Here is a 17,551-nt window from a genome sequence, read left to right on the forward strand (position 1 = left end):
TTTCCTGAGTGAAATAAAACAAGATATTTCTGAATTTCAAATGCAAATCACTTTTTGCAAATTGTTGAAATACTATAGGACTTTGAAATGCTAGATATTTATTTATTTGAATAAATCTGGCATTTCAGGGTACTATAAATATTTATTGAAATAAATAAATAAATCTGGCATCCCAGAGTCCTATATATATATAGTTTTTTCCCCTAAACATACCACATAGCACATACCGAACTGAGACTATTGATCGTTTACAGATTGAGTTCCAGTGCTGTGGTAATACTAACTACAGGGACTGGTTTGAGGTGCAGTGGATCAGCAGCCGCTACCTGGACTTCACATCCAAAGAAGTGAAAGAGTGAGTCCAAAAATCATAGATAAACCCACACTCCTGCACTCTCTCCTGAATGAATGCCAGTGTTTTTTTTTCCATAAGGGAATGAATCAAAGGTCTCAGTGGTTAGTCAACACACTGCAAGTTTTTAAAATAAGTAAAACATTTCAAAATGCTTTCTTTTGGAGCTTCCCAGGTGAAGCAGAATTTAAAATGTCATGTTCTGAAACAGGATGTCATCACCAAATGAGCATGATGCATTGATCAGAAAGTCAATACAGACAGTTGCAGAATCAATGGTGTAACAAAACTAGTAATATTATTCTCATAACTGCATTATATATAGTCTTATGTTTCTGTCCATTCCATTTTGCCGACACAGTCGTGTGAGGAGTAACATAGACGGCCGATATCTGTTGGATGGGGTCCCATTCAGCTGCTGTAACCCTGCCTCCCCCCGGCCCTGCATCCAGTACAGTCTCCTGGACAACTCTGCCCATTACAACTACGAGTACCAGACTGAAGAGCTGAACCTGTACAACCGAGGTTGCCGCCAGGCCCTTATCAGCTACTACATGGGTTTAATGAACACCATCGGCCCTTGTGTTCTATTTGATTTCCTTCTCCAGGTATGAGCTGATTAATGGCTTTAATGAGTAGTAAGCAACAGCTTAATGAGTAGTAAGCAACAGCTTAAAAATGTATGTTGTAATTTATGTTGAACAACAATGCATGACATGCTCTTCAAATTTAGATACCTACAGAACTTATTTTACTCATAAAGTGCAAAACACATGGCAACTTAGCCTACAAACTGACATAACAGAACAGCTCTGTTGGACGAACTTACAGATGAAGTGTGTAATTTGTGTAATGTTTAGTCACCTAATGGAATACAGTATTCCTACAAAATAATGTTTTTAAAAAGGTATAAATAGACAAATAGAAAAATGATTACATACATATCCCTTAAGATTGAGGTACTAAATATTAGAGTAAATGAACAATCCAACATTAAAACATGTTATTACATGTGTTTTTTAAGCTTAATATGTGTCAATTGCCTCAGAGGATCATCATGAATGTTTTGTGAGGACTCCCCCAAATAACTACATGATTTTAAACCTTGAATAACACATTGTATAATCTAATGTGCTCAATACATCGAACTGTTCACATACTCATCACTCAGTTAATATCGACATGCTTCCGGAATGGCTGGCAGTATGGTTGTGAACTCAAAGGTGACAATATTCCTTATTTGAGCATTAACATAACTTTCACCCAAAACCACATCACGCTCTCAGCTTTTATAACAGTCACAGCTTTTGTAACACTAACTGCATGATTCATTGCTTCTCATACACTAATTAAATAGACAACAAATCAATGCTGCCAGAACCAGGAAATAAAACTAGATTTGTGTTGCTATCTACAGAGTGTGATATTTAATGTGGCATACTATCAGTTGTTACTTCACAAATTCCAGTGTAGTTTGTTGTTGTTCCGGCCCCATAAATGTTATAATACAGTGTGGTTATAATACAAGGGAACAAAATGTTTTTGTAAAGGATGAAAACCAAAAATGCAAATTCGGTTACTATTTACGACTTCATAAACCTGTATGACTTTCTTTCTTTTGTGGGACACAAAATAATATATATTTTTAAAAATGTCTCAACGTTTCGTTGTCCATACAATGAATGTTAATAGAGTCCAATGCTGTTTTGGACCCCAGTGTTCTTCAGCATATCATCTTTAGTGTTGCGCAGAAGAAAGAAATTCAGACAGGTTCACAATGACAATGAGGGTGTATAAATGACAGAATTTTCATTTTGGGTTGAACCATTACTTTAGGAACAGGCATTTGGGAAAACCTGAGGAAAATGTCTTAAAGGAGCTTGAACTCTGATCTCTGTATCTCTTTGGCCTTCAGATGACCATTCTGGTGAGTCTGCGCTATCTGCAGACTGCAATGGAGGGTGTGATTGGACAGGAGAATGTGGAGATCGAGACAGAGGGATACATCCTGGAGAAGGGAGTGAAGGAGACATTGCTGGAGACTAAAGAAAAGGTGAAGAAGCTCCTCCAGTTCGCTCAGGTGGGCGACGCATCCGCTATGAACCCGGGCACACAGCCGGATGAAGAAAAGCCAGCCACAGCCTAAAAGACCAGGTGTAATTGTTTATGAGTGCTCATGTGCACATGAGTGCTAACTGTCCTTGATTATCATCAGCCAAAGGGAATACATAATCATAATTGCAATGTAACATTGTTACATCATTATATTGTTAAATGAAGTCATCAAGTTACCCAAAAATTTGAGGTAAAAACCAGTAACCTCTTAAAACGCTGGAAACTGTTAATGCAAAACCTGACAATACCAAAATACCCCTTTGACAATTATATATAAAGTGAAGATGTATAAAGAAGAGTTAAAGCAAACAATTCCAAGGAAATGAAGGCAATGAAATAGTACATTTCATCACATGCGGTCTGTAGATGGTTTGCTGCTTCATGCTTTGCTTAAATAGACAAAAATTAAGAGTTGAAATTGCAAAAGATACATGCAAAAAAATAAAGATTTGAGTTTTTAACTGATTTATGAAGTCATGTGGTCATTGTGTCTTGTGGATGTTCATCAAGTGCTTATTTTTGTTTTTCTCTGATGTGTTGAAATGTGTTTTTCATTTGGACACTTCTTACCTCACACTAGCCTGATCTTAACTTCCCTTGTAAAAGAGTGTATAGTGTTAAATACATTTCCTCTTCTTTTGCCTATAAAGAGCGAGTGAAAGAGAAATTAATAGGATTATGCTGACTGAATGCTGAATATTGTTGGGTGTCCTGTTCTGACACCTGAAATCTCTTTATCCCTTTTATGATGGTTAATACTATGACTGCTGCCAAAGCACTCATACACAAAACACAACATTAGGCCAACGCAAGAAATACAACGATGTTATGCTTCTAGTTGTTTATTAAAAGCAGTTAGTTTTGCACTAGTGATCATAATAGTTTCAACTAATTTCAACTTGTTTCAGTGGAAACAAAAATTAATTCCAGGAATTTTTCACACACACACACACACACACACACACACACAGAGGGAGACAATATGAATTGTTTTTCATTTTTTTCAATATGATTTTTTTTCGACACTACACCGTTTCACCATAAGAGAGCGGCAAAAACTCAATTTTCCTCCTCTGTCAATCTCAAGTTCGATAAAAATATCACCCAAGTCACCTTGCAAATCATGCATAGATGCATTTGCATATAACCTACATCGTTTATTTTAGGAGTACTCTCGATGACTTTCATTGACATGAATAGATTTCATTTTCCTGTGCTGCCCACACTCCTATATAGGCTGTGTCTCAAAGTGTAATAAGGCACGTACTGCATTTTTGGACAGACGCGTTTGTGGAGAGTGGCTATGAATCGATGCTCTAAATGCAACACAAAATGCAATCTAGATAGGCGGCTTATGAGGTTTTGAGACACAACCCGTCTGTTGCGGTCTCGCTCTGTTCAATGTGGAAACGCGCGTCACGGGCGTCATGCTGACATGAGGACGCGCAGAGGGGAACAGATCTAATGCAATGCAGCTCTAGATTCCGGTGTGGTTTCGAAGTGTGACTAATGAAGGAAGGGAAAGGCACAGAAAGCAAATATGTTAACAGTTAAACAGTTTTATCTTGACAGTTTATTGTCAAGAGAATTACGGTAACCATGAGTGTTCTCGTCAAAGTCTATTATTTAAATAATCCGTTGTGTTTTGAGGAATAAAGGTACATGAAGATGGACGTAGACGTTACGGAAATGTTAGAAGAATTTATGGGAAGTGCACTTGTTACATGGGTAGGTGGTAAGCATAAAAAATTAAAAGTTCTTTGATAATCTTCATTTTGTTCGATAAAAAGTTTGGTAAACTTTACAGACCAGTTCAGACGTAGGCTATTCTGCAACTGTAAATAATGTTCAGAAGTTATTCTTGATCAATTAATGTTACGTACAGTTAAATCTGAACATTAACAAATTAAAAAATGGTAAACATTTATGCTGTTCTCTGCTGAAAACTCGCTGGGTTGGTCCAAGTTGATAGACCATCTTGGACAAACAACGTTTGGCCAGCTAGTTGTTGGTCCAAGATGGTCTATCAACTTGAACCAAACCAGCTAACATGTTCCAAAACAAAGATAAGAGTGTAATAAGTTTACAGTCTGGTTTTTGCAGCTAATGACCAACTTGAACCAGCTAAAAACAGCCACCGTGGTTTGAAACAGAGCTATTTTAAACAGCGAGGGATATCTTAAAATATCTCAATTATTTCTTTAGAATTTAGAGTCAAAATGAAACCTTCAATTTACTTAAGAGGATTTGGACAACCGCCCAATAACTTTAGCAAACTTCATGTAGATAGGAAACAGGAATAATAAAGCTTTCACAACAGAGAACAGATCTGTTATATTCAGATATCAGTTTTTATTATGCATCTTGATGGGAGCAGGGCATTGTTTTCATTGTCTGCAAGGTTCATCTATTTGAGGGTATTGTTGATGAGGAGGAGAATGGATCACTCTCTCAGGAATATATGGAAGTAAACTTCAACTCCCAGAATGCCGTGAGGCAGTACCTGAAGCTTACCAATGGAGTATACCTCAATGAGGTCATGAGGATCATGTAAGACAGACTCAAAAAGTGAAAGTCTAAAAAATTAAAGTAATCTGTTTTGTTTTGAATAATGTAGCTTGAATAAAAAAGCTGACGATTCATTGATGGTAGTTCAGCAGTGACTCAGCTAATGCCAACATGTTTGTTGTTTGTTTGGTTTCTTTAATCAGTGATCCCAATCCAAAGGCAGAACAAATCTACCACAATGTGGGTGATGACAAGATTCTCAGGGTGCAGAACTTTTCCATCCTCAATCGACACTTGAGATCATACTATCAGGTATTGAATTAAAGCATCAGTCAAATCACTGTGTAAACATGAGAAATATCTTTGCATGTACATTCCACAAATACATAATATTGCCCTGACTAAAATATAAATGCTGCCAGCACCTGATGGTAAAGATCAGGTAAATAGTGTATGAATGAATGAATCCACTAACTCACTGAACAGTATGTACTGACCCTGTAGCTGTGGAACACGTTAGCCATGTTTTTTTTTTTAATGTTTCTGTGGTTTCACTTCTTGTTTCAAATGTGAACATGTTTTTTGTGCTTTTATTTTCACACAAAGCATTTGGAAACAACAATGTATTTTGTGTTCTGGACATTTTAAAATTAAAATGAAAGCAAAAAATAAATGGTAGCAAAAAACTCTAAATTATGGTTTTGCTGGATCTCATATTGACTTGCATTATCTGGATTTTTGACATTAGCTCTTTTAAAATATAAATGAAGTGTGCTTGATGACTGCACAGTAGTTGGATTTATTTGAGGAAACTATCTGCTTACACTAAATTACACTAAATATAGGCAGGTGATGCATACATTTCTGTGAAAGCATAAGAGGAATCTTATGTGAAGCAACCAGTGTTGATTACTAAACACAGTTATTGTGTTTACTAAACAGTACTGTTAACTAAAACTATTAAAAATCCTTTTCATTAATTGAAATAAGGCTGGAATAAAATGTAAGTATTATACTCAGAAAAAAAGATACACAAGCTGTCACTGGGGCAGTACCCTTTCAAAAGGTACACCTTCATATATGAGAGTGTAGATGAAAACCTTAAACAAAACAAAAATCAGAAATGTTGCCTTGGCAGCTAACTGAAATAAAATAAGTTTAAGTACTAAAATGACTAAAACTGAATTAAAAGTAAATTAAGGCTAAACAGAAATATATATATATATATATATATATATATATATATATATAAACTAAAACTTAAAACTAGAATTAAAATGAAAATCGAAAAAATAAAAATAAAAGCTCAATTCAAAATATTCATAAATATTAGAAATAATACTATGAATACTAAATTAATACTGCATATAACTTGTGACATTTCTTTAAACTATTTCACCATGTTTGCTCAACTTTTTGCCTTCACTATAGTTAATATAATTTGCAAAAACAATTTATAGAATTATAAAAAATGAAAACAATAAAACACCACAGGGCATGTCAAATACCCAAATAAAAAACATAATGTTACATTCTTGTAAAAAAAAGAAAGAAAGAAAGAAAAACTTAATTATTTAAATCATTACTTAAATAATTAAGTTTTTTTTACAAGAATGTAACATTTTACAGTGATGGCGAACTTCTACATACACTTATAAAAAGTACCACGGTTGGTACTTTTTGGAATTGTGTAAATAACACTGTATATAAATTTGGTAATCAATAAATGCCATCCTATATATCACTGTACCATGGTACTGCCACAGTATACAGTAAGTCGTTTTTAAAAGCATTAGAAAATTAGTAGTGCAATAACAAGATCATTAGTCATACTGAATAAGATGTCAGTTGCAGCAGATTAATAAGCCTATTTTCCACAATCATGCTTGTATTCTTTTGGCCATGACTGCATATGAATAAGTTTCTTCTGTGCTCTAATGCGTGTCATACTTAAACCTCTTACTTGTGCATTGTCTGGGATGACAGCAGAGCACCAATGAGGTTTTAATGCTTGTCATTTCTTTCTTTCACGTGTGTTTTTCTTTAAGGAGATCCTACAGCAGCTGGTGCTGATGCCGCTACCAAATGTTGCTGTTTTAGGTCGAGATCCCCTGACAGGTGCGGTCCTGTCATTTGAAAAAAGGAAAACATTTCTCTCTAATTATTATTAAATAAACAGAAATGTTAAAAAAGTCCACATTTTTAAGTAAATATGCTACGTTGGTGTTATGTTGGTTTCCTTGTCAATAGAGGGCGCTGTTGCAGAGCTCAGACGACTGCTACTGTTATTGCTAGGCTGTGCAGTACAGGTAACTAAACACTGTAAACACTTTTAATATCTTTAATGGACAGTTTCAGCACTGTAAATTGATTAGAGTGAATTGTTACTAATGTAAACATATTGATGCTTGCAGTGTGTGATTCATTTCTCTCTGTTCCTATGACTCATTGTCACCAGTGTGAAAGGAAAGAAACGTTCATTCAGCAGATTCAGTGCTTGGACATTGATACACAAGCAGAGCTTGCACTTTGCATACAGGAGGTCAGTGTATTCGAACATATCCTGAACGTAATTTCAAACTAAAGCCCATTTGTGTAGTGTGCAACTAACCCTGTGATCCACCCTGCTCCAGGTGACCCAGGACCCGAACGCAGTGCTTCCTTTGGAGTTTGGAGACATGTGTGGGCTGAATGGAGCCGAGCTGCAGACTCTATTCTGCTCCATGGCCAAACAGATCCAGAACCTGCTAGCCCAACGAGACACACACTTGGAGGTGAGAAAAGAATTTATTTTAGCAGTCTGACATTTTCAGGTGCAAGTACAGTAGGTGAGGCTAGATATGATTCATTCACAGTTGTGTTCAGAAAGTTCTTCAGCTTTGGTTTCTCTGTTTGATTTTCAGAGGATAGCCGAGCTTTGTCAGGAACAGGAATCATCTACAGCCCATATAACCACGTCGAGTGGGTTTGGAGATGGACTTCCTGAAGGACTGGCTGTGCAGCTGGCAGACAGCAAAGCTAAACTGCGCCGACTCAAACAGGAACTGTGAGTTAATTTGCTAATGCATACATGATGCTTTATTTGTGGACAATATTACTGTATTTGTGATCAAATAAATGCAGACTTGTTGAGCAGAAGAGACTTTCAAGAGCATAAGAGTTTCAAAAACAATAAAAACAATCTTTTTGACCTCAAACCTTCATTTTATTCAAGTCACCGTTATTATTATAATTATGAAAAGTAACGTGTGTGATTTTAGCAATGTTAAAATATCAAAACCGTACTTTTTTGTTTGGACTTCACAAGTAGCCTGACATAACATTGGTTTAACAGTCATTATTTTTATAATTTCGTTATGTTACACTAGTGACAGAGAAATTACACACTTCACCTTTAAAAGTATTTACACATGAAAATGTCTTAAAGGGAGGATAAAGGTGATCAACTACTGGATTGCAAGCAAGAAATGCAAACTATGGAGGAAGAAATGAAGAAACTACAGAAGGAAGTGAGCTCACTATACTGATAATAGACACTGTATAATGATCATTATTAAATGCGTATGCACACTGGACACTGACATACCATCTTATGTTTGGTTGGCTCAGAACCGAGCGTTGCAGGTGGAAGCGCGTGTGAGTCGGGGTCTGAAGGATGAGCTGGACTGTCAGCGTGAGCGTGCAGCCAGAGTAGAGCAACTGCAGGCGGAGCTGAAAAACTGCACACATCGGCTCCGCAGCATGGAGCTGTACCGCACACAGCTGAAGGTAGAGGTGGAGATATACATTACGCTGAATCATCATGCTTTGCAATTAGGAATGACAAAGTGGAGGGCTATAATTTGGAAATGGAGTAATATTTTGTGCTACTTGTATTCTGGCAAATGATCAGCTGTGAGAACTGAAAGTTGCAAGAAAAGAAAACTAAAGGTAAATTAAATTGCAGGATGTTACTTTTAAAGGAATAGGTCTCTGAATAAAAAATTCAGTAATTTACTCACCCTCATGTCATTCCAAAACCATAAGACTCACTTTCTTCAGTTGAACACAAAAGGAAACCTGCATGACACTACTATTTATAACACATTTATTTGATCAAAATACAATAAAAATAGTAACATTGTGAATATAACAATTTAAAATAACTGTTTTCTATTGTAATATATATTACAATGTAATTTATTTCTGTCATGGCAAAGCTGAATTATCAGCAGCCATCACTCCAGTCTTCAGTCACATGATATTTCAGAAATCATTCTGATATGTTGATTTAATGCTCAAGATTTCTTATTATTATCATTGTCAAAAAAAAATCAATTGTGCTACGTAATATTTTTGTGGAAACTGTGATAGCTTATTTTCAAGATTCTTTGATAAATAGAAAGTCCAAAAAACAGCATTTAAAAGTATTAATTCCTAAAAAAAAAATCAATAAATTTTTTTTTTTTTTAAACTTACTGATCCCAAACTTTTGAATGGTAGTGTATTATTTGCATTTGGATTAAGAAAGAGGAGTGCTTTCATCTGGAAATAATATTAAATTAGTAAATTATTGGATAATTAGTAATGACATTATCAAATTTGTAGAATAAAAGCTTTAAAAAAAGTTGTAACCAGTCATAAAACATGATGCATAAAGAGTCTCTGGTTAGCAGTGTGAAGATTCTGCAAAAATATCAGAGAAGAAAGTAAGTCAGGTTTGGGTTTGGAACAGCACGAAAGTTAGTGAATGATTTCTTGAACAGTCATTTTCTCTGGCCCTACAGGAGCAGCAGCAGTACTGCGCCTCGCTGCAAGAGAACAAGGCACTTCTGGATGAGCAGCTGGCTGACTCTCGAGCGCGTTGCACTGCTCTGCGGGAACTGGAGAAGGAAAATCTTCTTCTCAGGCAGAAGCTTGTGGATATGGAGGGTGTATGAATGACTTTATGAACTTATGGTGTTTAATTGCCATGCTTCCATTTGACACTATGGAGCTCAAGTTTGATTAATTATGTTGGGTTGGAAGAAAACTTCTAAAATGTACTTTAAAATGTATGAAAGTTATATGAAAGAATTGCATTCTTCTAAAATGTATGATGTATATTCATAATGCTTTATGGTTATATAATTGCATTTATGTAGGAGCGAGATGTTGAGAGACAGAGGGTAGACGAGCTGTTGGAGATGAATATGAGTCTGCAGGTGGATCTCAAGCGTCAGGTTCATTCTGTGGGTGTCAGTCAAAATGTGACTCATCAGCATTTCCTCCAATCAGAGCTAGAGTCAGACGAGGACGTTCAGGAAATTTACATGCCTGAGATTGGTAGGTTTTATGTATGATTTGATATTATGATATTTGATATTATGACTCAGCTGCCATCGGCAGACAACTGATTTCATGACTTCATGCATATGTAAATCAATCATGTATATGCAGATCAAGCTGTCGTGTTGAAGAATAGACATTTATGCATACATTTACATTTCATCCTATCACAAGCACTCAATCTTAAAGGATCTTTCACACAGAAATTAAAATTCTGTCAACGTTCACTCACATCGATGTCTTTCCAAACCTGTATGTTGTTTTTTTATTCTGTAAAGCACAAAAGGAAAAGATTAGCATTGTTCTGGATGCTCTTTTCCATACAATGAAAATGAAGGGGAGCAGACAGTGCTAAGCTTCAAAGATTTTTATAAATAACACTTTTATGTTGATTTTTTTCATCTTTTTTGAAGCTTGAAAATGTTCATCCATATTTTCATTGTGTGGTAAAGAGAAGAAGAAACATCCTGCCCTGCTTCTCATGAGTTGACAACAGAAATTTCATTTTTGAGTAAACTAATCCTTAGAGGAATAGTTCACCCAAAAATGAAAACTCTGTGATCATTTACTCATCCTCATGTCATTCCAAACCCATAAGACTTTGGTCAAAGGTATTTTAATGAAACCTGAGAGGTTTCTGTCTCTCAACTGAAAGTACAAGTAAACGAAACCTAGAATATGATATCTCTCCACAAGACTAGATTAAGATTCAACTCATATGGATTCATTTTGCGACACCTTTATGACACCTTTCTAAATTTTATTTACCTGAACTTTCAATGGAGGAACAAAAAGCTGTAAGATTTCATTAAAAATATCTTAATTTACATTTCAAAGATTAACCAAAGTCTTATGGGTTTGTAATGACATGAGGGTGAGTAAATTGACAGAATTTTTATTTTGGGGTGAACTATCCATTTAATAACATTTGCATTTATGCATTTAGCAGATGCTTTTGTCCAAAGTGATTTATAAAAAGAGGAACAAAAGCAGTTTGTCAAGGAGCCAACAGTGTTCGTAATATACAATGCCAGGTTTATTTGACAACTGGATTAGAAAGCGAGCAAGAGAAGAGGAGAAATGCAGAGAAGAAAAGTTTTTTTAATACGTGTGAGAGTGGGTAAGTGCATCGGTTTAAGGGTGTGGGGTGGTTAAGTGCTCAAGAATAAGGTGTGCTCAGCTGCTTCTTGAAAGTTGCAGTGGTCTCAGCAGTTCAGGTGGAGGTTGGCAGCTCATTCTAACAGGAACAGAGAAGATGAAAGTTTTGGAGAGTGACTTTTTGCCTCGTTGTAAAGGAACAATAAGGAATAACATGTGCATGTGTCTCTCTTACTGTCATCTAGATCTGAAGCCTCTCAGTGAGGAGGTAAACGAGGCTTCCTGTCTGAGGCTTCTGGGAGCTGAAAATGAGAACGCTGAACTGAGGAGACGACTGGAGCTCCTGCAAGCTGAACGAGAGGCCAGTGGATGCTTTGACATTTTAATCCTCGGGCTACAAATTGATTCTTGTAAATTCTCAGGATTCCCATGTTCCCGTCTCTCTTGCAGTCTCAGCAGGCCATCTCCCCTGACATGACTGAAGAGCTCCAGAGACGCATGGACCAACTCTCACAAAAGCTTCAAAGCACCCTCAAGGAGGTGAGGCACTTAAGATGGATTTAAAGACAGTTATTCTAAGCGTTTTGTCTACTGTCATTTTGTCCTCGTCTCAACTCTTTGAATCAGGCCCTGTCATTTCTCTTTCAACTGTCAGATGGCGTGTCTGAAGAATGAAAATAGCAGCTTGAAGATAAATCTCGAAGAGCTGAGGACAAAACAGCAACGGAAAGACCTAGAGGAAGAGAGAGCAGCCTCGAAGGGAAAAGAAGGGAAAAAGCCAATAATCCCAAGAGGGGAATGCGAGGGATATGACACAAGAAGAGAGAAACACGATGGAAAAGAAGGCGTAATAAAAGCCCAGAGAGAAGATGGAGAGGGGGGAGAGGGGAGCGTAGTAATCCTCAGTGAGAGAAAAAAGAAGGTTATAGATGAAATGAACACCAAAGAGAGAGGAGAGGCTGAGGGTGAGAAAGAAATTGAAAGGAAGAAAGATATCACAGAAGAGGCATCTCAGACGTACAGCACTGAAGTCCAGAAGACAGAAGAAGATAAATTCTCCCAGGACGCCCTCGCCCTGCATAACCAGCTTCAGCAGGCCCTGGAAGAGGCTGACAGACAGACCACTTTAGCCCAGGATTTGCGCTCCAAACTGGCAGAGCAGAGTAAGAAGGTCTTGGATGCCGAACATAAGCTAGTTTTCCTGGAGGCTGAGAATCAGCGGCTGAAGAAGGCAACAGAGAGCCTCATGGAGGCTAGGAAACAAATAGAGGTAATGAACCATCAAGCTATGACACAGAAAAACCTAATTACTACATCATTGCACAAACTCCTTCAACATCCAGCCAGATAACGGTCCAGTCGATAACGGCAATGACTCACCAAGTAAAAACGCAACTCCCTGCCACTAGCAATTAAGAAAGAAATTCAATATGTATACTAGACCCGTGTAAAACAAGCACTATTTCTCACAGTGATGACTTTTCCCACGTTTTCCATTGTATCATATGGCATAATGAACTGGGATTGCAATTGAAGAGATGCCAGCCTGATTTCGTCAAGGAACGGTCTTTGAATCATCACTATTGTGCCTTTAAGCACAGCACTTCACTTTGATATGCTTTGGATAAAAGCGTCTGCTAAATAACCACTTAATATGTTTATCTGTCAGGTGCTGCAGGGTGAATCTATGCAGCAGGAGGAGGAACTGATGCATCTGCGCAGTCAGGTGGAGTTTCAGAAGATGCAGGCCACAGTGATTGCTCAGTTAGAGGGAGAAAGGGCAGCCTTGGAGAGAGAGAGAGAGACACTCAGAGGCACCGTAGACTCGCTCAGGGCTGCAGTACGCAAGGTGAAGCGGGTTAATTGTTCGCCCTTTTGCTGTACTACAAGATATGGATTACATGGCTGGGGAAACATTGAGATTAATGGTGCCTACATTAAAATTATGCTGTAACAATGAGTAGATATCAAAAAACACAATGGGCAGAGAATCAGCATGGGTAACAGTAATTAGACACCAATAGATGATAATTGGTCTTGAAAGTGGTAGTTCACAGAAAATTTGAAGTTCTGTTATCATTTACTCACCCTCATGTTGTCCAAACTCGCATGCTTTCTTTTGTGGAAAGCAAAGGAAAATACATACAGTTAAAGTGAATGAGAACTAAAGTTGTCAAGTCCCCAAAAGATTTAAAAACACCATAAAAGTAGTTCATATGAATATGTTAGTCCATATGAGCTATATTATATGGATCTGTGTGAGGAACAGACCAAAATGTTAATTGCAAATTTACATCTCTTAATTCTCATTTGCATATTCAAACTTTGGAGTATCAAGATGCCTCATGCCATGTTTAACGTCAGTAATGCCATTGGTTCTTGTCTCATGACTGAACATGATATGCCAACTTTATATATGTTGATTTGAGAGTTGTGCTGAAAGGAAAGATTTTTGTTGCAAAAACCATTTAAATTTCAAATTAAATCCATATACAAGCTTCAAAAGCCTTTCAGTTTAGCATACAAGTCATATAGATTACTTTTATGTCAGTAAGATTTTTGCTTTGAAAGAAATTAATACTTTTATTCAGCAAAGAGGCATTAAATTGATCTGAAGTGACAGTAAAGGCTTTTCTTTGACTTTGACTTTCCTTGTGTATTTCAAGGAGTATTACCAGCATATAGAGATACAAGCATCAAGTAAATTATGACAGAACGTTAATTTTTAGGTCAACTGTTCTTTTAAATGTGAAGAAAAGTGAGTGTTTTCTATTTGTTGACTGAACTAAGCAAACTATTTTTTATAGGGTGATCAGTTGGAGCTGACCAACCAAAACCTTAAGGCAGACCTTGAAAGATTGGGACGGACCTTAGAGTCTGCCAGGCGGCATGAAGAGGAGCTACAAGCTGAACTGCGAGAATCTGGCATGGAGATGGAGTCTTTGACTCGAGGACGGGAAGAAGCGCTTCTTGAAGTCATGCGACTGGAGCAAGAGAAGGAGTCGTGTCAGGCAGAGTTGGACAGTCAACGGCGTGAGCTACGACAACGAGAGCGAGAAATGATCAGACTTAGACAGCAACTGGAAAGCACAACATCTGCTCTAGAGCATGGCAACCAACGAGCCTGCAGCCTAGAGGCACAAAACAGGTACAGACATAAGTACAGGCAAAAGGACCTTAGCACTCATTATTTACTCACTTTCATGTCATGATATTAAAAACTTTTACACTGTTACAAAAAAAAAAAGTAAAGTAAATGCTGTTCTTTTTAACTTTCTGTTTATCAAAGATATAAAAAAATATATATTACAGTTTCCACAAAATATTAATCAGCACAACTATTTTGAACATTGATAATAAAAATAAATGTTTCTTTAGCACCAAAACAGCATATTAGAAACATTTCTGAAGGATCATGTGACACCGAAGACTGAAGTAATGGCTCCTGAAACTTCAGCTTTGCCATCACATGAATAAATTACATTGTAAAATATAATAAAATAGAAAACAGTTCACAATATTACTATTTGTACTGTATTTTTAAACAAATAAATGCAGCATCAGTTAGCATAAGAGATTTATTTGAAAAATCTTACCACTTTTTCGATGAATGTCATGTCTTGTCATATCATAGTGACCTTGTTCTAACAAGCTCCAAAAATGACCAAACACAATGAATGTAGTTTACATGACTTGTGCGCAATATATAATTTTAACCTAAGTTCAAGTAGTTATTCACTATTGATAATCTTCCACTGCAGCTTTCAAATCTCTAACAGCATTAGTTCTTATCTGTCTGTTGCTCACACATCATATTGCTTCAGAAAACTTGGAATATAGTGCGCAAGTTGTATGGACCACCTTTATGAAACTTTTATGATGCCTTTTTTGGTGTTTTTAATCTTTTAGTGGAACAACAAATGGAACAACACAATGACGAGTATTTAATGAATATATTTTCATTTTGTGAACTCTTTAATTCACACAGAACCCTTTGTCAAAGTCCTTATTTCTGATCTTATGAAATAAATAGTATGGCATAAGAATATTATGTGTATCACTCACTACATCTGTCATATGCCCACAGACGCATGTGTCAGGAGATTTCTCAGCTCAAAGAGACATCTGCCCAGTTCGAGGAGCTGCAGAAGGAGAATCTGCAGCTCGGTACACTCAACGCTGAGAGGAAGGTCCAGATTGACTCTCTAACAAAGGTTTGTGTGCAGTATTCAACGTGTTTGTTTGCAAGATCTGAATGATAAAAACAATTACTATAGCGCTTCAGTACACCATATTTCTGCAATTATGTTTGCCTCGAGGTCCCACTGAGCTGAGATCTTGCAAAATGGGCCTCTTTGAATATTTCCTTTCAACCAGATAATTGTTTTGTAGTTGCTTTTTTATCTGAAAATCCTCAGCACAATTAGATTTCCCCTCCTTGGACAACTGTGCTGAAAATGCATCTTTATGAGATTAATGAAAGCCGTTATTGCTCAGGTTTTCCTAAAGAGTCACGTGGTTGGTTCTGGATAAAGCTGGTAAGGTACAGCAATTGTCTAACTTAAATATCTCACTCACAACCAGGATCTGGCTAATGAGAGTGCCCATTCCCGAGAGTTATCCAATCAAATCGCGCAGCTGAACCGAACACTTGAAGAGCTGCAGACCAAGCTTGAAATGGCAGCTACACAACAGCAGCGGTCATCTCCAGAGGTTGCTTTTTCACCTCCTGACTCACACACACAGAGAATCGAGGGTTGTGAATCAAACAGACAGTCTCCACGGCTGTCAGGAAGCCCCCAGGAGGCCACTGTCAGTATTGTACATAAGGTTAACCACAACCAGAGCTTTGGGCCTACAGACTCTATCTATGCAGCAGAAGACTCTGAAAACACAAGGAACAAACAACCACACACAACGGCAGAGACTGGCACTGGCAGCCAGGAGGCGTCGAGTCAAAGACTGATAAATACGGAAAGGGAGGTGAGATAAAATGCAAAACACACACTGAAATGTTATTACGTTTTGGGCCCCGCAAGGCAACCTCACGTATGTTTTTATTTAAACATAATTAACGCCATCCAGGGATTCTGATTACATTCTAAATGAATGGATATCAACTTGTATGCTGAACTCTGTGCCTCTGGTTGTATCCCAGAATGCAGTGCTGCAGCGAGAGCGGGAGGTGTTGCTGTCTCAGCTGACTCAGTCTCAGTCAGCCTGTGCTCAGCTCAGAGAGCAGTTGGATGCCCTGCAGCGCCACTCCATCTCGCTGCAAGAGAACTGTGCTAAATTACAGGCCCTCAACACCAAACTACAGGTGAGTGCTTGATTGAGTGTGGGTTGCTGGTCTCAAAAAGGACCCTTGACACTGAAATAAAGACCAGGGTATTTTAGAAACTGACATTTGTTTAAAGGGGTGGTTCATTGCGATTTAACTTTTTTAACGTTAGTTAGTTAGTGTGTAATGTTGCTGTTTGAGCATTAAAAATGTTCAAAAAGAAGCTGAAAGTTCAATGCAAACGGAGATATCGTCTTTTAAAATTCTGGCAGTTTAATGCCTACAAAAATGGCTGGTAGGGACTACAACAAGTTACTTCCCGGGTTCGTGACATCACAAACCCAGATAAACCCCGCTCTCGGGAAAAGGCAGCAAAGGGGGCGAGGCCATGCTGCGATGCTTTAAAGAAGAGGAAGAGAAAACTAGAGGGGCACGTAAAAATCTATTCATATATGAATCGCGATTCTGTCTTCTAACGATTCTAATGGATTCACAAGTTTCAAAATCAATGTTCTAAAGCAGTGGTTCTTAATACTGTTCCTCACGTCCCCCTGCTCTGCACACGCTCTGCATCTTCACATAGCTATGAGAAGCGTTATACATGGACTCCCGTGCAGTTGCCGTTCTGTATTAAAGCTTTCAGGATAAAATCAGGATAAAACCGTATATTAAAAGCTAACATAAGCAGTAGCATTTACAAATAACAGCATATCTAAAAGTATGAGACAACAACAAACAAAAAACATAGGCCTACCATTAAAAGCCATGCTTGCACAGGTTCTGCGCGATCCTCTTCAATTATATCCTCTGCTTCTCAATCGGGCTCAAACTGATAAGCGATATTAACGATGCCGTTGTTTACAATACAACCGGAGCACATGCCGCTGAGG

At 37.5% G+C, this 17,551-nt stretch overlaps 2 protein-coding genes across 3 annotated transcripts in view; both read left to right on the top strand.

Moving 5' to 3' along the window:
* The window catches only part of LOC107676548 (RDS/peripherin-like protein xRDS35), a 5,367-nt gene extending 2,435 nt beyond the window's left edge, over window positions 1-2,932 (top strand). The window contains exons 4-6 of the mRNA XM_016471126.1: window positions 195-355; window positions 714-960; window positions 2,268-2,932. Coding sequence (XP_016326612.1) covers window positions 195-355; window positions 714-960; window positions 2,268-2,498 — 639 coding nt within the window. The 3' untranslated portion in view covers window positions 2,499-2,932. The remainder of the gene's footprint in view (window positions 1-194; window positions 356-713; window positions 961-2,267) is intronic.
* Window positions 2,933-3,915: 983 nt separating this feature from the next.
* The window catches only part of LOC107676542 (girdin-like), a 21,451-nt gene continuing 7,815 nt past the window's right edge, over window positions 3,916-17,551 (top strand). The window contains exons 1-20 of one of the 2 annotated variants that reach the window (XM_016471116.1): window positions 3,916-4,195; window positions 4,845-5,017; window positions 5,179-5,287; window positions 7,024-7,093; window positions 7,226-7,284; window positions 7,434-7,517; window positions 7,609-7,749; window positions 7,879-8,021; window positions 8,403-8,484; window positions 8,585-8,743; window positions 9,742-9,888; window positions 10,099-10,279; window positions 11,626-11,741; window positions 11,831-11,920; window positions 12,036-12,650; window positions 13,050-13,229; window positions 14,188-14,528; window positions 15,468-15,594; window positions 15,965-16,363; window positions 16,539-16,700. In XM_016471116.1, coding sequence (XP_016326602.1) covers window positions 4,130-4,195; window positions 4,845-5,017; window positions 5,179-5,287; window positions 7,024-7,093; window positions 7,226-7,284; window positions 7,434-7,517; window positions 7,609-7,749; window positions 7,879-8,021; window positions 8,403-8,484; window positions 8,585-8,743; window positions 9,742-9,888; window positions 10,099-10,279; window positions 11,626-11,741; window positions 11,831-11,920; window positions 12,036-12,650; window positions 13,050-13,229; window positions 14,188-14,528; window positions 15,468-15,594; window positions 15,965-16,363; window positions 16,539-16,700 — 3,444 coding nt within the window. In that variant the 5' untranslated portion in view covers window positions 3,916-4,129. The remainder of the gene's footprint in view (window positions 4,196-4,844; window positions 5,018-5,178; window positions 5,288-7,023; window positions 7,094-7,225; window positions 7,285-7,433; window positions 7,518-7,608; window positions 7,750-7,878; window positions 8,022-8,402; window positions 8,485-8,584; window positions 8,744-9,741; window positions 9,889-10,098; window positions 10,280-11,625; window positions 11,742-11,830; window positions 11,921-12,035; window positions 12,651-13,049; window positions 13,230-14,187; window positions 14,529-15,467; window positions 15,595-15,964; window positions 16,364-16,538; window positions 16,701-17,551) is intronic. The other variant, XM_016471117.1, reaches the window with a different exon arrangement.

Source organism: Sinocyclocheilus anshuiensis, unplaced genomic scaffold (genome assembly GCF_001515605.1).
Source record: "Sinocyclocheilus anshuiensis isolate Anshui unplaced genomic scaffold, SAMN03320099.WGS_v1.1 scaffold64, whole genome shotgun sequence".
Taxonomy (NCBI): Eukaryota; Metazoa; Chordata; class Actinopteri; order Cypriniformes; family Cyprinidae; genus Sinocyclocheilus; species Sinocyclocheilus anshuiensis.